The sequence below is a fragment of the Scyliorhinus torazame genome, chromosome 1 (genome assembly GCF_047496885.1).
Source record: "Scyliorhinus torazame isolate Kashiwa2021f chromosome 1, sScyTor2.1, whole genome shotgun sequence".
Taxonomy (NCBI): Eukaryota; Metazoa; Chordata; class Chondrichthyes; order Carcharhiniformes; family Scyliorhinidae; genus Scyliorhinus; species Scyliorhinus torazame.
The window spans coordinates 380,545,600-380,565,816 of record NC_092707.1 but is presented as its reverse complement, the minus strand read 5'-3'; the positions used below and the strand labels follow the sequence as shown (position 1 = coordinate 380,565,816).

The 20,217-nt window shown below is 46.8% G+C and overlaps 1 protein-coding gene across 6 annotated transcripts in view; it reads right to left on the bottom strand.

The window, feature by feature from the left end:
- ltbp1 (latent transforming growth factor beta binding protein 1) overlaps nucleotides 1-20,217 on the bottom strand; it is a 533,746-nt gene that overhangs the window by 403,652 nt on the left and 109,877 nt on the right. For all 6 annotated transcript variants that reach the window (XM_072512266.1, XM_072512285.1, XM_072512304.1 and 3 more), the window contains exon 4: nucleotides 12,061-12,221. In XM_072512266.1, the coding sequence (XP_072368367.1) occupies nucleotides 12,061-12,221 (161 nt within the window). The remainder of the gene's footprint in view (nucleotides 1-12,060; nucleotides 12,222-20,217) is intronic.

Here is a 20,217-nt window from a genome sequence, read left to right as displayed (position 1 = left end):
CGAGGGCACCATTTTGAAGGAAGGAAGAAGAAGGAGGGGACGGAAACGGAAGCAGAGCCAGTGACAATTGAAAGCGAATCTGAACCGACACTGACTGAAAACGGTCAGCGGGTTTCGACGACACTGTCATTGCAGAATAACTCTGGAGCTAAATCGACAGAAGCGTTCAATTACGGATCTTCTTTCAGGTCAAAGTACCAGGGAATTAAAAATTTAATTTACTGGCATGACAAATACATATTGGCTATAGAATTACCCTCGCATTTAATTCACCTGAAAATTATTTTCAATTAAATCTCAAATTTAATTTCATACTTAGAATTGGTTGTTCTTTACAGTCATCGCATGAGGAGGTCCTGACTTTGTGCGATTGCGTAATTAGAATTCCAAGGGGAATCAGATTTGGGTGCCATATAAAATGGGATGCTTATTCAGGACCGAGTGTTTCCCACTGTCACACCCAACGGGGAGTATTACAGGCCTTGTGCCAGGCATGTTTTCAGCAGAGGGGATACATAAAATAGGTCAGGTGTATAGCCCACCACCTTCTCGCTCCCCAGTCCCCATATTACCGGGGGATATAGGAAAGCACAGTAGCACAGTGGGTTGCACTGTTGCTTCACAGCTCCAGGGTCCCAGGTTCGATTCCCGGTTTGAGTCACTGTCTGTGCGGAATCTGAACATTCTCCCTGTGTCTGCATTGGTTTCCTCTCACAAGTCCCGAAAGACGGCTGTTAGGTAATTTGGACATTCTGAATTCTCCCTCTGTGTACCCGAACAGGCTCCGGAATGTGGCGACTAGGGGCTTTTCACGGTAACTTCATTGCAGTGTTAATGTAAGCCTACTTGTGACAATAAAGATTATTATTATTAAGAAGCCTAATCGGCTGCCCACCCTTGGGCTATTATGGTCCCTAACTGCCTGTTAAAGTTAGCTCAGTTGACTGACCATCTGGTTTGTGATGCAAAGCAACACCAACAGCGTGGGTTCAATCCCCGTACCAGCTGAGGTTATCCATGAAAGCCCCACCTTCTCAAACTCGCCCCTCGCCTGAGGTGTGGTGACCCTCAGGTTATATCACCGCTAGTCAGCTCTCTCTCATCTGGTCCTTCGAGACTTATGGTGACTTTCATCTAATTTAATTTCATCGCTGCGGGGTGCTCTCATTTAAAGTCAACCACTTTGTGAGAGAGATTCAATCATGGCTTTCAGAAGGGAATTGGATAATCACCTGAACAAAGATATTTGCAGGGCTACAAGGTGGGGCTGTGAGATGTGGTAGATCTTTCTGAGGTGGCACGGAGTGGTTGGGCTGAATGGCCTCCTTCTCTGCTGCAACTGTGATCCCATGAAATAAGCCGACATCTTAGTTAAAATAACAAGCAAAGGAACTGCATTTTGTTACAAATGTTAATGCCACGCAGCATCATTTCATCCCATTTAGTCATTAGTCTTATCGGGATCACAATCACTCAACATCTGAACTGACTACATTTTGGAAAGCGCTCGTTCTCATTGTGGCCATAATGCAAAGTGTCACCAGATGTGTGCCCTTTTATGCGTAAACTGAAGCCTCAACTTGAACACAGCAAACATGTTCAAGTGATCACCCTTTGAACTCTAGCTGTAGAAATTTCCAACATGTATTAGGCAGCCTTCCCCGCCTCAGCCAAGCACTCTCCAAAAATCTACTCTTTGAAGATGATCCCTCTCTCAAATTTGATCCACCACGGCAATTACACTATGAATAGCAAGCTTGCAGCACATGTGGTGTCGCATATTTATCACACAAATGCACTTTGGCATGGGCACAGTAGCAGGATGGCTCACACCCAAGGACATGAGTCATCCAATCTGCCTGATGTCACTGGCCTCACAGCTAATGTAGATGACTACTTACGTGAAATATCAGGAAGTATGAGAAAGCTGTCTGACGCTGGTCTACATAAGCGTTTCACATCTGCTTCCCATACTGGCGTGGTATAATGTTGTCACTCTAATGAGATCTAATACATGACAACAACCCACTCAACCAGTAGCATTCATTTCTATCCCTCACAAGTCACCCATGTCTAATAGATGTTATCTGTTATCCTTAGAGCAGGAGATTGGATTTTATGTGTACAAGAGATACAACCTACTTGATTGAAGGTGTGTTTTGGCAAACTGTTATTTCCTTGATAAAGAAAAAGAGTTTTGACACAACGCATAATGAGATCTTTCTATGAGAAAAAAGCTGCCTCTTTGAAGTGGCAATATGTGCCTCCTTCTTTTCAATATATCCATGTCCCATCACAGGGAGATTTTTAAGCCGTTATTTCTTACTTCAATTAGCTTATTTTTCCAAATCATTGGTGGTTCCTTACTCCGATCCAGACAAAACAGTGAACATGCCCCATTACTATCCCATGGCTTTAGACTTTTTTAATTCATTCATGGTATTTGGGCATCGTCGGTTGGGCCGGCATTTATTGCCCATCCCGAAACTGCCCTTGAACTAAGTGGCTTGCTTGGTTACTTCATAGGACACTCAAGAGTCAACCACATTGCTGTGGGTCTGGAGTCACATGTAGGCCAGACCAGGTAAGGACAGCAGATTTCCTTCCCAAAAGGACCCAGATGGGTTTCTGCAACAATTGGCAATAATTTCATGGTCATCGTCAGACTTTCAATTCCAGATTTTTATTGAATTATAATATAATAATAATTGTTATTGCCACAAGTAGGCTTACATTAACATTGCAATGAAGCTACTGTGAAAATCCCTCAGTCGCCACATTCCGGTGCCTGTTCGGGTACACTGAGGGAGAATTCAGAATGTCCAATTCATGTCTTTCGGGACTTGTGGGAGGAAACCGGAGCACCCGGAGGAAACCCACGCAGACACGGGGAGAACGTGCGGACTCCGCACAGTGAGCCAAGCTGGGAATCGAACAGTGCTAACACTGTGCTACCATGCCACCTATTTAGTTCCCAGTGTCTGCTACAGTGGGATTTGAACTTTACCTCCCCCGTACGGTAGGTGCCTGATGAACACAAGCTGCAAAATCTTGGGGAAAGGTGGGAAAAAGGTTGGGGGGGGGGGGTGGGGGGTAATGAGGATTCAATAGAGAAAGGGACTGACAAATAAATTACTTATGTGAAACCCTCTACCAATATGGCAATGCTGAAAATATGAACAATACCACAAGTTGGGAAGAAAAAAACAATGGGAAACTGTTAAGGTGAAGCTTAAATATCAAAATAACAGTTTTAAAAGGCAGACTTGCAATTATATGTGTATTTTCATTCTGATGTCGTTCCCCGAATGCATCGTGTAGTTCACATGCCTATTAAGTACAAAGGCCACAATCACTGTACAAAGGCTTTCTTTTATTGGTTAGTAGTAAGCCTCAATGAAACACTATCAGAAGAAGGTGCCCTACCAGCAGATATTTGGCATGGAAAATAATTGGTGGTGTGTAGAAACACAAGTGTTTCGTTGCCAAATGTTTCATACAAAAAATAACCGAGAGTACATCAATCGTTAGATAATTAGGAGAGCAGCTCCCATCTTCTACAAATCCAATGAAAAAGGAAGTTGCCCCGTTAACATGAAGCAAGAAAATCCAAAAGGGACAGCCAATTGACTTAGAGAAAGCATATAAATCGAGCATCTCGACGGAGTGCCAAAAGGGGCCAAAAAAATGTTCACTTTGACACCATAATTCGGCATGTGTTTACCACATGGTGTCCAATAACACTCTTTCTTCCCAGTTTGAATCTCTTTTCTGCTGAACGTGCTGACAGCCTTAACTAATTGGGCCTCCCTCAGACATGAGCCGAAAAAGTAAGTGTAACCAAACCTTTTGTACACAGTGGGCGAAGTTCACACATGAAACATCTTCCCCTTGTCGTTGCTGGGCCCAAGCGAGAAACATTGAGCTCTGACTAATTCTACCCTCCCTGGCCCCAAGGGCGACTGGAGCTAATTGTAGTGCCCAACGTTCAATTTAAAAGATTTTAAAAAAACTTTGAACCAAAGTTCTGTGCCATAAAACCCCAGGTGTTTTGAAGCATTGACATTGTAGAAGGTCTCGGGCAAAGTGGTTTAACTGGAGGGCAGTACGGTGGCGCAGTGGTTAGCACTGCAGTCCCACGGTGCTGAGGTCCCAGCTTTGATCCCGGCATTTGGTAACTGTCCGTGTGGAGTTTGCACATTCTCCCCGTGTTTGCGTGGGTTTCGTCTCCACAACACAAAAATGTGCAAGGTAGGTGAATTGAACACGCTAAATTGCCCCTTAATTGGAAAAAATGAACTGGGTACTCTAAATTTAGAAAAAAAAGTGGTATTACCGGGATGAACAGAAACAGGATTTCGCAATAACACAGTGACACACAAGTTACTTGTTGGAGCGGGTGGCACAAGTGCCAGTCGCCCCAACAGCCCTGGGCACACCCATACCCACTATTACAGCCTCGGAGGTAGGAGCTGCCTTCTTGAAAATAAACCCGCGGAAAGCGTCGGGCCCCGACTAAGTCCCTGGGCGAGCACTCAGAGCCTGCGCTGACCAGCTGGCGAGTGTATTGGCCGATATCTTCAACACCTCACTTCTCCACTCCAGAGGTCCCCACCTGCTTCAAAAAGACCATCATAATACCAGTACCAAAGAAGAACAAGGTAGTGTGTCTCAACGACTACCGACCAGTGGCCCTGACGTCTGTTATCATGAAATGCTTCGAGCAGCTGGTCATGAGGCAGATCAACGCCAGCCTCCCAAATGGTCTTGATCCATTGCAGTTTGCCTACCGAAGCAACCGATCCACAGTTGATGCTATCTCTCTGGCCCGACAATCAACTCTCGAACACCTCGACAACAAGGAAACCTACGTCAGCTTGCTGTTCATAGACTACAGCTCCGCCTTCAACCCCATTATCCCAACGAGACTAATAACCAAACTCTGCAACCTCGGACATGACCCCTCCCTGTGCAGCTGGATCCTTGACTTCCTCACCAACAGATCGCAATCTGTCAGGATGGGCCAAAGTATCTCCTCCACAATAGTCCTCAACACCGGGGCCCCGCAAGGATGTGTGCTCAGTCCTCTACTGTACTCCCTCTGCACACACGACTGTCTCAAGATTCAACTCCAATTCAATCTATAAGTTTGCAGATGATACGACTGATGTGGGTCGTATCTCAAACAAAGACGAATCAGACTAGAGAAGGGACATAGATCATTTGGTTGCATGGTGTACCGAAAACAACCTCTCTCTAAATGTTGGAAAGATCAAGGAACTGATCATCGACTTCAGGAAGCGTAGCACGCACACACTCCCTTCTACATCAATGGCTACGAAGTACAGATGGTCGATAGCTTTAAGTTCCTGGGGGTCACCATCACCAACAGTTTGTCCTGGTCCACTCACGTTGGTGCAACCGTCAAGAAAGCCCAACAACGTCTCTACTTACGGAAGCTAAAGAAATTCGGCATGTCTACATTGACTCTCACAAACTTCTACAGATGTGGCATGGAGAGCATCCTATCCAGCTGCATCACAGCTTGGTACGGCAACTGCTCGGTCCAAGATCGCAAGAAACTGCAGAGTGTGGTGAACTCGGCCCAACGCATCACACAAACTTGCCATTACATAGAACATACAGTGCAGAAGGAGGCCATTCGGCCCATCGAGTCTGCACCGACCCACATTAATCCCTCACTTCCACCCAATAACCCCTCCCAACCCTTATGGACACTACGGGTAATTTAGCATGGCCAATCCACCTAACCTCCCATTGATTCTGTCTACACCTCCCGCTGCCTCAGGAAGGCAGACAGCATTGTCCAGAGACCCCTCATACCCAGCCTTTGCCCTCTTCCAGACCCTTCCATCAGGCAGAAGATACAGAAGTCTGAAGACCCGCACATCCAGACGTAGGAACAGCTTGTTCCCCACAGCTGCAAGACTCCTCAACGGCTCCCCCTCGGACCGATCTGTTCCGATCTGTTCCCTGTAAGACTGTAACACTATTCACGATGCCCTATGCTGCTCTTGTTGGCCCTTATTTCACACTGTTGATGTACCATTGTCAATGTACTCTGTTGATTATTCTTTTAGAATAGACATTACTCTGTCTTAAAGAGACTCAGTGATTTGGCCTCCATAGCCTTCTGCAGCAAAGAGTTCCACAGATTCGCCACCCTCTGGCTGAAGAAATTGCTCCTCACCTCTGTTTTAAAGGATCATCCCTTCAGTCTGAGGTTGTGGCCTCTGGTTCTAGCTTTTCCTACCAATGAAAACATCTCCCCATGTCCAGTCTATCCAGGCCTCGCAGTATCCTGCAAGTTGCAATAAGATCCCCCCTTCATCCTTTTAAACTCCAACGGGTACAGAGTCCTCAATCACTCCTCATACGACAAGTTCTTCAATCCAGGGATCATTCTTGTGAACCTCCTCTGGACCCTTTCCAAGGCCAGCACATCCTTCCTTAGATACGGAGCCCAAACTGCTCACAATACTCCAAATGGGATTTGTCAGACATGGGCCGGGATTCTCAAATCTCGCGGCCAAGTTCTGACGCCGGCTCAAAAGCAGCACGAGCCACTCCGGCGTCAACGGGCCTCCAGGCCCTGGTATTCACCCCTTCCCAGGGGGCTAGTACGGCGGCGGAATGGTGTCCGCTGCTCCAGCCGACACGCCACGACCGGCCTAGTCCGCGCATGCGTGCCACGGCCAGTGCCAGTCCCGCATGTGCGCAAAGGCCAGCGCGAGTTCACGCATACGCCCGAATTCCCGTCTCCGCGCCGGACCTCGGGCAATATGGTGGAGCCCTACAGGGGTCCGGCGCGGAGGAACATAGGCCCCCCACGGAAATAGCCCACCCACCGATCGGTAGCCCCGATCGTGGGCCAGGCAACCGTGGAGGCTCCCCCCCTCCCTGAGTCGGATCCCCCCCCCCCCAACCAGGACGGCCCCCGCAGTCAGAACAATGAGGTCCCGCCGGGTAGGACCATACGTACCCTACGCCGGGACTCGGCCGAGCGTGGCGGGCTCTCGGCCCGCTGAGGCGCGGAGAATCGCTGGGAGGGGGGCTTTCAACGGCCCCCGACCGGCGCGGCGGCGCTCCCGCAAGCGCCGGAGAATCAGCGGGCCGGCATCGGAGCGCCGTGGTGCGATTCCCGCGCCCCCCCCCCCCCCCCGGCAATTTTCCGCTCCGGCGGGGTATCGGAGAATCCCGGCCATGACCTCCCCTTGACGAAGCCATGCTGACTCAGTCTTATTTTATCATGTACTTCCAAGTGCTCCGCAATCTCAACTTTAATATTCAACTTTAAAAATCAGCTGCAATTTTGAGAATTGGAAAACTTGGGAACATTGGGAATAAGCTATTCAGCCCCTCTAGCCGACTCTGCCATTCAACAAGCTCACGGTTGAACACCTATCTTAATTCCACTTTCTCCCATCATCCCCATATCCCTCAATTCCCATTGTCTCCAAAGATCTTAGGCGTGAGTATACTCGATAGCTGGACATTCACAGCCCTTTGGGTTAAAGAATTCCAATGATTCGCTACCAAGTGAAGGGATTTCTCCTCACTTAAGTCCCGAGTAGGTGACCCCCTAGTTTCAGACTTCACACCAGGTAAACATCTTCTCGATATTTCCCCTGTCAAGTCCTCTACGAATGTCAGACCTTTCAGTGAGATCACTTCTCATCCTGCTCTACTCCAGCAAATTTTGACCCCGTCTGCTCGACCTCCGAGGACTACCTCTCTCATATCAGGATAAGAGCGTTTAGACAGCATTTGACCATTTAAGGTCAAAGGAGCTCTTTGTCCCTGCTGTAAGCTAGGAAATGTGGCAGCCAATTCTAGATTATTCCCATTTAGAGGTCTTTTATTATCAGGGCGACCACATCAGCTTGTGGTTTAACTCCCCCTGGCCAGATAAATGTTGGCGGAATAGTGATGTTAGTCTGTGATGCCGACACAACCAAAGCTGAAGAAACTCCCACACAATAATGACCAACACAATTAACTGATACAACCGTGCAACATACCACAGTAAGAACAGGAGCAGTCACACAGCTCACAATTCCTAACGATGACAAGTTCCCAATCCCAATCATATCCATTACCACGAGTGGGAGCCATATCAGTCTCTATAGAAAGGGGCAGGATAACTTGCAGCTTCAATCATTCTGATGTGTCCCCACTTATATCTGGTTACATTAGTATCCTCAGAACAAAGGGTGCCTGGTCCAGAACCCCCCCCCCCCCCCCCCCCCCCCCCCACCAAATCCACCAGTCCCCCCCTGTCCCTTGTCCCCAACACCAACATCTTCAGCTTGGCATTGCTGCTGCCTTAAGACTCTGGTTTATAACAGGGCTAATTTGAAGCATCCCTGACCAACGTCTGGTGCCTAAGGTGTTAGTGGCTGGCCCGGATGGTACCATTCTCACCTTGAAGTCAGAAGGTCATGGGTTCAAGTCCCAATCACAGCATCAGACTTTGGTTGATGTTCTACTGCCATCCTGAGGTACTGCTGCATTTTAGAGGACAGTTAAGAGTGTTTTGGGGTCTGGAGTCACATGTAGGCCAGACCAGGTAAGGACAGCAGATTCCTTTGCTAAATTATTTGTGAACTGGATCAATTACTTCATGGTTGTCATTATTGACAGCAGATTTATATTCCAAATTTATTAATTGATTTCCACCAACTGCCATGGTGAGTTTTGAACCCGTCATAGAATCATAGAACCCCTACAGAGCAGGACTTCCACCTGAAGGCGGACGGAACTCCCACCTGGTGACCATTTGGCCCATCGAGTCTACACCAACCCTCTGAAAGAGCACCCTACCTAAGCCATTTCCCCACCCTATCCCTGTCACCTCATAAACCCACCTAACCTTTGGACACTAAAGGACAATTTAGCATGGCCAATCCACATAACCTGCACATCTTTGACCTGTGGGAGGAAACCGGAGCAACCAGAAGAATCCCACCCAAACACAATGAGAACGTGTAAACTCCACACAATCACCCAAGGCCCGAATTAAACCCAGGTCCCTGTTGCTGTGAGGCAGCGGTGCCAACCATTGTGCCACCCCCAAGCCCTTCACCAGAGCATTAGCATTGACCTGGACATCTGGATTACTACTCCACCACACCACGATTCCCCCATTGTGAGGTAATGAAGAGCTATCCTTGGGTTTGCAGGAAATGTTCATCCCTTAGCGCGAAAACAGACTTGGCCCCCACCATCCTATGTGTCGGTGGGGAACACATCCCCGACAGGTCTGTTGCCATTTTGCGCTCAACTGAGCACAGATTGGCAGCAGGCGGGAGTTCCATCCGCCTTCAGGTGGAAGTCCTGCATTGGAGAGGTGTCAGCCGATAAAAAGGCATTGCACTGCAGTGGCCAGAAGAGGTGCTGCATTGCCATGCCTAAGCCTAGGTCCCAGACTCATGGGGTGAGAAGGTAGGACATGCCCTGGGCGGGTCAGGAGAGGTGGCGATCCCGGTGTCGGGGCATAAACTGAGGGAGTGGGGGAGAAAGATTTGGGGGGGGGGGGTGAGAGAGTGAGGGCTGCAGGTCCCAGGTCTCTGAGGAGAGGGTGCAAGGAATGTGAAAGAGACTTCAGATTGAGGCGCACAGCAGCGCCCCCCCCCCCCCCCCCCACCCCCCACCCCCCCAAGATTGAGATTGTTAACTTTTTCTATCAGCCACCCTAAACCTACCCAGCGCCCACCACCTGCAAACTGAGGCTGGGTGGGAAAAGACCCTTAAATGGCCTCTGAAGGGCATTGATGGCCCAGCTTCCCGTCTGTCGCCCTGACTGCCTAACCATGAAATTGCATCTGGGGCAGGGTGGGCGGGATCCCGGAAGGGAACCCATCAGTGCAAATTTACACACAAAATCTGAAGTCAACTTTACTTTAGTTGGATGGCAGACAGTGATAAAGTAACATCCTGGTTTTTAATCTCTCGTCTCAAAGTGACCAGAGAGCAGTAGCCAGCTGCTGTGTGTTTTCCATTTCCAAGGCCAACTCAAGATGCCTGCAGCCATTGGGATGAATGTTGGTGCATCCCACGTTGCAGATGTCACCAATTGTCACCAAGAATGTGCAAACTCCACACGGACAGCGAACCAGAACCGGGATCGAACCTGGGACCTGAGCGCCGTGAGGCTGCAGCGCTAACCACTGTGCCACCATGCTGCCCTTGTCGGACAGAGACTTGACAAAATAATTTGAGCAGACACTATTCTCCGTCAGTGTGCTTTCTCTCTTAAGTGGAATGTAGTGTCCATGTTTACTTTTTCTCCCCCAGAGTTTGCCCTTTTGAGTGGGACAGGAAAGTAATGGTGAGCTTTGTGGCCACCGGAATGGTACTTTTTACACGGCAGTGAATCGCTCGGTAAACAATTCGGCAAATTATTCATACCATATAGCAGACAGTTCAACAGACAGCTGCAGTGTCATAATCCACTATGGTCAGAATTCCCTCAGTACCGGACTCCAGCTGCATCCTGATAGAAGATAAATTAAGCTGACTCGATTACTCAACAGGTCGATGAACAGAGTGGGCGTAGTCATAAATGGTGCAAACCAGGAGGTGCCAAGCCTATGATCTCAGCAGGGGAAGTCTTTGGATGTTACACCTGACCCTTAGTGGATTCAGGAGGAAGGGACTTGCCACTGATTGCTACATAGTGTAGTATGATATTTGCATTTATATAATACCTAGTTGCATCATAATATATCAACATGAATTAGTGCAGTAATCATTATGAAGATTAATTTGGCAACTTTTCGCTACCAAATATGCCCAAGAAACATGAACGAGATAAATTATCAATTGACTGTGATATTGGTTAAGGGGGAAACTTAGAAGATCCATTCATGGGTCTCCAACATCTATTTGAATAGGCAGATGGGGCCCCTTACAGGATAGTACTTCCAACTATGCAGCCTGACCTCAGTACTGGTGATTTTACTGCAGCAACAAGGGTGGTGAACACTGTCATAATATACACCAGTATATCATGGTGCAGACACACACTGATGGACACACAGGGGGACCAATCAACATACACAACACCGTAGCCAATCACCAGTGTGAGCACACGCACTATAAGGGAGCATCAGAGTTCCCGCTCATTTGAGTTGCAGCTAGCTAGGAGGACAGAGCTCACAGCCTACAACACAGACATTCACCATGTGCTGAGTGCATCGACTGGTTAGGACAAGGCAGAGGTCTTTAGTTAAAGCTAGTATTGTATTAACCCACAGTCTAAGTATGTTTAAACAGTTAATGATTCAATAAAATAGTGTTGCACTATTTCAAGTGTTGGTGACCTGTATGTGATCCAGAACACCCAACACATCAAACACGAGTAGTCTATAGGCCACCAAATAGTAACAGGATGGTAGGGCAGGCAATAAGCAAAGAGGAAATAACAGATGCATGTAGAAATGGTACCACAATTATAGCTAACTCTGGATACCGATGTACTTTTTGGGCAGCACGGTAGCACAAGTGGATAGCACTGTGGCTTCACAGCGCCAGGGTCCCAGGTTCGATTCCCCGCTGGGTCACTGTCTGTGCGGAGTCTGCATGTTCTCCCCATGTCTGCGTGGGTTTCCTCCGGGTGCTCCGGTTTCCTCCCACAGTCCAAAGACGTGCAGGTTAGGTGGATTGGCCATGATAAATTGCCCTTAGTGACCAAAAAGTTTAGGAGGGGTTATTGGGGTCGGTGCAGACTCAATGGGCCGAATGGCCTCCTTCTGCACTGTATGTTCTACTTCAATTTCACTTTCAGCCGTTGATGCGCCAATAACATCCACACTGAAAAATTAATTATGGTCCTGTCTTTACGACAAGTTTATTGTGGGAGAATTAACATTTAATTGCCAATAAATAGCAATATCCTTGTGGGTTACATTGGGAAATGAAGACAGACACTGAACTTTGCAAGTGAAGAGTTTTCTATCAGAAATTAATCCACGTGTGTTTGCATCATACAAGACATCCACGTTTGGAATCTGGGAGACATACAACAGACATACTAACCTCGGAAAGAAGGCCCAGATGGAGTTTGGGGCAGGGAGCCTTCTGCAGCCTGTCCCCCAGGGTAAAACTTTTGATTGTGATATTTGGGTTTGAACGTGAATTGTTGGGTTTGACCACGCTGTACAAGCATCATCAATGGTTGCGACTGCAGAGGCATCAAGCTGAGAGAGAAAGACACCAATCAGAGTCGTTCAATTAATATAAATGCCTCAATAAAATATCTTTCAAAAAAAAGTTGTTCAATTAAAAAAGTCTGCAACACTGTCGCCGTGAAACACAACCATCAAAAGCCATCAGCAAAAAAGTCATCCTCTTTTAAAAATAGAATCGATTTGCATGCCGTAGAATCATAATACGGTTACCGTACAGGAGGAGTCCATTCTGCCCATTGTGTCCATACCAGCTGCAAGAGCCACTGCTCCAATGCACTCCCATCCCTATGGCCGAGGGGGAGACAATGATGTAGTGGGAATGCCACTGGACTAGTTTCCCCAGGGCCAAGCTCATGGTTCAAATCCCACCATGACAGGAAGTATCAGTGTGTGGTGTTTATTTAGGCAGTTCATATTACCCTCACCTGCCCTCAGGTAAGGCCACCTGACTGTATTTCTTCAAGAGTGTTGAGTGGGAAAGGGTAGTCCGTTTCCCATCAAGCTAACACAGCGTCAGACTAGATCAGGGGCCATGAGAAAACAGAGTAATTTGCAATTATTTTTACCACCGACCCATCATCTTCTGCCCACTCACCGATTGCCCCATGGGACAATTTAACAATGGCTCCCCAGATCTACCTATTTGGCAAGTAGACTTTGGGGGTTGGGTACTGCCATGGACACGGGTTTGGAGGAGGTGGGCTGGGCAGCTCTTTCTCACTGCCCGCTGGCATGACGCCCACCTCGCAGACAGGTGGCTTCACGGGCAATAATGAGGCAAAAGAATCTGAGGAAGCGCTTCTTCATGCAGCGAGTGGTTAAGGTGGAGAGCTCTGCCTGAGAGACTGTGGCGGAGACGGATTCAATTGAAGCATTCCAAAGGAATTGGACGGCTATCTGAACAGGAGGAATGTGCGGGGTTACAGGGAGAAAGCGGGGAGCGGCCCGCTACGTGAACTGTTCGTTCATAGAAGCGTGCCGACATAATGGGCTGGATGACCTCCTCCTGTGTTGTAACAATTCTGTGGTTCTGTGATGTTGTGTCGCAGAGATAGTAGCACCATTATGAACAGACCAAATGTGACATGATCATAAAATTCAGCACTGACAGAACCATTCCAGAAAGCACACATTCATGTCAAATTAAAACTTCCACCTGACTTTCATCATTTATACTACTTGTCATGTTCAGTGTAAACAGAATACATAATAAGGCTCTGAGGAGTGTGATTTATATTCTCTCTTACAGTTCCAGCGATAACTCACTCAGTGTTTGCTGTGCGTGAGCTATCATGCCAGCCCCGTTATGGGCTATAAGTTGTACATTACCCCACGTATGCCTCTGTTCTTTGTGAACAGTATCTAACATAACAAGAAGCTTTGCAGTACATTTAACAATAAATGCAGCTTCTGCACTGAATAATTTCACCCAGGTCTGTGCAAGGTTTTACTGCATTGAGGCAAATTAAATCTAAATTTGGAAATGGAAGAAAGTAAAAACCTCTACTTATGAAAGGTAAACACATATCATTCAGGATACTAACGTAATAATTAAAAGTCCAGATATTAATAAATAACTCATTCATTTTTCTTATAATAATAACAATCCTTATTGTCACAAATAGGCTTACATTAACACTACAATGAAGTTACTGTGAAAAGCCCCTCGTCACTGCATTCCAGCACCTGTTCGGGTACACAGAGGGAGAATTCAGAATGTCCAAATTACCTAACAGCATGTCTTTCGGGACTTGTGGGAGGAAACCGGAGCACCCGGAGGAAACCCACGCAGACACGGGGAGAACATGCAGACTCCACACAGACAGTGACCCAAGCCGGGAATCGCCTTCGAAAGGACAAGAGGATCCTACCGGCATGCAGGGTAGGAAAATACCGCCCTGACTTTTTTCAGTGGTGAACCTCCAAAACATTTTTTTTTGTTATTTTGATTTCAAGGGGAGATACTTTGTTTACAATACTGTCCTGAGTGTGAGACTTCATAAGGCAGCCATGTTTTAAAAGATTTCCTTTAATTTAAAGTGAAACAGAATGGCCGGATCATACAATACTCTGGCCGGAGGGAGGCCCATTGTGAGCTGGTTGTCATGGGGATTGAGATCCAGGCCAAAACCTACAGGAAGTCAGTGTCAGTCTTCACACCTTGAAACAAGAGAGGGGCTGCTGTTTGTTTTCCTCTGGACACAGAGACCCGGACAGGTAGACAGAAACTGGCTCTCTGAAAGAGCATTCTACCTCATCCCACTCCCCCGCCTTATCCCCATAACCGTGCGCGTTTTTCATTTCAGATGGCAATCCAATTCCCTTTCAAATAACTCGATCGAACCTCCCTCCACAGCCCTCTCACAGAGTTCATTCTAGGCTCCAAACACCCTCTGGGTAAAGGCATTTTCCTCATCTCACTTTTACTTCTTCTGCCCATTATTTTGAACCAGTGCCATCGTTCTTGATGCTCTCTCGAGAAGGGAACTGTTTCTCACTATGTATCCTGTCCAGACCACTCAGGATCTTCAATACCTCTATCACGTCTTCTCTCAGCCTTCTTTTCTCCAAGGAAAACAGACCCAACCTCTCCAATCTAACCTCAGAGCTACAGTTGTTTATCCCTGGAATCATTCTTGGGAATCTCCTCTGAACTCTCTCCAATGTCTTCACATCTTTAATAAGGACGCGGGGAGTCCACACCAAGTAAAATAAAGAATTTGGATTTATTTGCAATGACGGACTATACACTTCCCGGTAGATCTCTACCGGGTCTCTTCCTGGTCGGTACCTTACAGGCCGGCCTTTTATACAATGCTAAATGGAGTCCCTTCCCCCCCCCCAGCGGGGAACCTTGTACTCTGCGAGACTCACTGGGAAGACAATCATTCCCACCCCCTAAGTCCCATACTGGATATTACAACATCCTCCTCCTCAAGTATGGTGCTCTGAACTGGACACTCAGATGAGGTCTAGCTCGTATCTTATACAAGTTCAAAATGGCCTCCTTACTCTTGTACTCAATCTCCCTATTAATAAAACCTAAGATACTATAAGCTTTATTAACTGCTCTCCCAACATTCCCTGCCACCGTCAATGACTTATATACATATACACTGAGGCCCCTTTGTTCCTTCACCTCCTTCTGAGTTTTCCCTTTTATCTTATACTGTCTCTCTATATTCTTCCTGCCAAAATTAATCACCTCGCATTTCTCTGCATTGACCTTCATCTGCCACTTGTCTGCCCAATCCACCACTACGTCCTTTCGGTGTTCAAGACTATCCTCATCACAGTTGGCAATGCTTTCAATCTTCTTCAAAACAATGCCATAGAGCTGTTTACATCCATCCGAACAGGCAGGTGCATGGAGCCTTCATTTAATGTCTTGTCCAAAAGATTTTTGTTTCTCTTTTTTTAAATTTAGAGTTTACATTTTCTTTTCCAATTAAGGGGCAATTTAACGTGGCCAATCCACCTAGCCTGCACATCTTTGGGTTGTGGGGGTAAGACCCACGAAGACACGGGGAGAATGTGCAAACTCCACACGGACAGTGACCCGGGGCCGGGATCGAACCCGGGTCCTCAATGCCGTGAGGCAGCAGTGCTAACCACTGCGCCACCGTGTAACCCTCGTCTCGTTCAAGTACTGCATTGGAATGTCAGCCTTTAGCTAACAATCAAGGACGACCTTGTCCTCCTCTGAACCGCCAGTAAAAGACTAACGGGAGAAGAGACCTGGAGGTAAGGCAGCCATTATTATTCAATAAATAATAAATTCCACAATGGGGAAGGAAGGGAGAGGCAGAGCAAACGCAAGGATGGACGGAGCAGAAATGAGGAGATTCATTTTGAGAAAGGGAGGCAGGCGTTTTTAGTCATGGAGCCTGATAAACGCAGGGTGAGAGAAAAATGATCTGTGACCGGGCCGGGAAGAAAAGACTGGTGTAGGCTTTCAAGTGAAGAAGCTGACATCATGATATTCCCCTCCCCAGTGAGAACATGAATGGAGATTGCTGCCCACAGTATCCCAAGAGAATTCCAATTTCCCATTCATCACCGGAGCGGAACCGATGAGGTCACTGCAGGGGAACTTTATACATAGGAGGAATATTCCAAGGCTGCATCCAACCAGCATGCTTTCAAAGACAAAATGAGGACGAACAGTCGATTATCAAATGCGTAGTTAGGAGAGCCCCCCCTGGAAGTTGACAAATAATACAACTCTGCCTCACAGCCTTGTTTCAAATTACAAAGTCAGCCAGCCAGTCAGAGTCACTAAGACCAGTGGAAATTCAATCATCAGAGAATGCAGGAAAAAACCCTGTGTAACGTTGGCAGAACAGCCAGCCTCCATTCGTTCATTACTGAGCTAATTGTCCACGAGCGCCAGCGCGCAAGCTGCTGCTGCTGTGGGTTAGCTGTGACTAATTAAACCCTTTGTAGATGCACTTCACTGAAAGAAGAAAACCACTGGAGGAAAGTTAATTTCCATGACCCTCCCCCTCGATCATTGGGAGAGTTTACCTGTTCACTGACCCTTGCCTCATCCCTCCTTTATCCTATGTCCCTAATGGAACATCGCTTAACATGTTAAATGTCTTTCGCTTCTCAAAGCAACTGCAGCTGTTGTCAGGGCGGAGTTGCTGCAAGTTCTGGGTTTAGGAACCCATAAATTATTGGTGAACTGTTGAAGCAGCAGGTACAAAGAGTAGGCTGACCTGTAGGCCTTTCATTGCACAGTTAGCTCCTGCATTGTGTGAACAGAAGCTGTTCGAGTTTTTCTTTCTAAAAGCGTATCTTAATAATAATCTTCATTCGTGTCACAAGTTGGCTTACATTAACACTGCAATGAAGTTACTGTGAAAATCCCCTCGTCGCCACACTATGTTGGGTGGATTGGCCATGCTAAATTTCCCCTTAGAGTCCAAAAGGTTAGGTGGAGTTACTGGGTTACGGGATAGGTAGGGTTCTCCACTAGAGGGTCAGTGCAGACTCGATGGGCTGAATGGCCTCCTTCTGCATTGTAGGGATTCTATGATATGGCGCCTATCTTCACACACATACACTTGTTTCCTTTTGGGGAATAGTGGAGGAAGAGGTGGACGGATTCCTGAGCTGATTATCAGCCAGTTGAACCGTGTCATGAACGCTCCTTCTTTGGCCAACAAAACCTGGCGTTGGACTGGAACCTGGCATTTCTGGCTCAGAGGTAGGGAAGCTGCCCACTGCACCCCAAGACCTGCTCGAGGGAACGTGAGCTGTTTGAGTGCTGCCTCTTTGAACGTATAGGGGCTGGATATCTGGGCCCTGCTGGAGGCCCCTCCCACCTATTTTTGTGGAGGCGCCAAGGCTACCCACCCGCATGTGACGGATCGCCAATCAGGGTTGTTAATTGCGTTTTAGGACCAATTATAGGAGACCGACTGGGAAAAAAACTGATCGTGAGGCAACGTACAGGCGAGTGAATAGTTGCCATCAATTTGTAAACGATTCAGATTATTTTATTTCCGCCTGGTTTATTTCTGCAAGGTTGTGATCCTCACTTCAGTGGTCAAACACGGCACAATATACAGCCCCAACTGGAGTGCTCCATTGAGTGAAAGAGAAGGCCATTTGGCCCATCGAGTCCATGCTGTCTCTCTGTCGAGCAATCCAGTTAGTTTCATTCCCCTGCTCTATCCCCATTGCCCTGCAAGTTTATTTCCCTCACGTGTTCATACAATATCCTGTTGAAATTATTGACCGCCTCTGCTTCCCCACTCATGTTGCCATCGAGTTCCTGATCGTTGCCATTCTTGGCATAGAACCACTCCGCCACACACCCCTTCATCTCTTTCCCGAAGTCTGACATTAAAATTGCGTTTATGTGCTGCGAACATGGAGTGTAAATTTCTAAGCACGGGCACAAACACCTCTGAAAGAATTTGGAATGAAGCACTTTGTCTAGACTGAATAAATCAAACATGCCTGTTGCTAAAACGACATTATTTACTAAAAGTCTACATCGTGTAAAGTAAACAGCGATTCAGAGCTGGTCATTCCTCAGTACTGGGAAGAAAGTAATCCCTTTCCGAAAGAACTCTCAACGGTCCCCGAAGATCCACTGCCTGTACACGTTCTACAATGATAGAGCTGAAAAGATGTGTAAACACAGTGTAACCTAACCTCCGAAAAATGTGCCGTAATTAAGAAAGTATTTGGAGCAAAATTTATTTTTGCAGTGGTGGAAGAGACTGATTCTGTGAAAGCCTTTCTTTTGACAGCCTCAAGCCATGCTGTAGACACAGCAACGTTAAGGATGTTGACTTGGCCAGGCACCTGTGTTTTGTTTCAAACGGAAGATTTCCACGTGTTTCGGTGACTGAGGCACAGTTAATGGCCTCTCACGGTTCTAATTAAGGTTTGGAGTCAATAAAACCTCTCCCAGATTGCATTGGAACAGCTCCCTGTTCCTGCTTCCAGCAGCATTAAACGTGGGCCAAATTCTAGAGCAGCAAATGATTGTAATTGGCAGTTAGGGGAAAAGAGACAAAAGGGAAGGGAAAATGGACGGGACGATGTGGTGAACAATTGTTCTGGTCACTCTGCACAGTGACAATGCGAATGCATTCAAATGGAATTTATTTGCTGTTTCACCAGGCTAATAACCACAGTAATTCTTTCCCAAACAGATTGCATGGTGTGAACTGGCACAGGAAACAGGTCTATATAGCTATAAAATATTACAATTCTGAGCCCAGATTTTACGTTTTGCATAACAGTGAGGCTATCAGAGCTCAGTGTTACCATGAATCAGAGAGCTTCTGGAGCACAGACAAACGCAGTTAAATGTGGAAATCAACGCTGTCTGATTTACCCTGCACCTCCTCTGGCTGTGCTATAACAGTACCTTGCAAGAAACGCCACTGAAACTCATGGAAGTTGTGAATTTTCAATATCTAGACCACTGGATACAAAATAAAAATGCTAGCAAAAGTGTAAGTAAATTTTTAATAGCACGGTAAGTCTTAATTGCTCACAAACAAACTCTCTGGCACTGAACCTTAACATTTACAAGCGTGGAGTCTCATTCCTACATATTTTAATCACTGTTAGAGATTTTAAAGTGCTTTCTTTTTCTGTCTTTTTAATCTATCTTAATCCCATCTTTCTTTACCTTTATTTCACCTTCTGTACATGAAAATGAAATGAAAATCGCTTATTGTCACGAGTAGCCTTCAATGAAGTTACTGTGAAAAGCCCCAAGTCGCCACATTCTGGCGCCTGTTCGGGGAGGCTGGATTCCAACTTCTACTTCCTGGTTTAGATGCTGTTGACAAGATTTTAACCCACTCAAAACAAATTCATGTGCACAGGATTAAAATCAGGTCCTGATCCTCTTAGTAAGGACTCTTCAGTCTGATTGGCTAAGGAGGCATGTTGATGTTTTCTAAAGGTGGCAGATCCCCTGTAGAGGGCACCATGCTGATATTACCGTAAGCTGCCACACAAAAGACCAATAAAAGACTGTGTAGCTGTAGACTTAATGAACCATAAGCTTCCTTCATTCACTGCTGACAGAATGTCAACATGCACTTCCTGTCTACAAAATCTTACTCCCTATTGTCACATTTTTGTGTCACTTTTTCTGAATGCTCACGCATACATAGAAGCACATGATGAGTACCGTGCCACACCATAACTAGATTTGGCCAGTGGTAGTGCTGTCATGCCTCAGTTTTGCATCACCTAATTCCTCAGGGATTGATCTTCAGGGCTACACTTGCACTCCAACTAAATCTCAAGGTCTGCTTCTTCTTCCCCAGATAGCACCTTTGATTATTTGAGGCTCACTGAACTGCAGTTTATGCCATGAGGTTTACCATGGAACAGAGCAAGGAGGCAGGCCCCAAGCTTGCCTCACCTGGAACAGGGGTACCTGTTGGCATAATTCTGAATCACGCGCGAGCCCTCTAGTCACTTAGCTAACATTTATTTTAATTTCCCTTGAGGCCTGAATGCA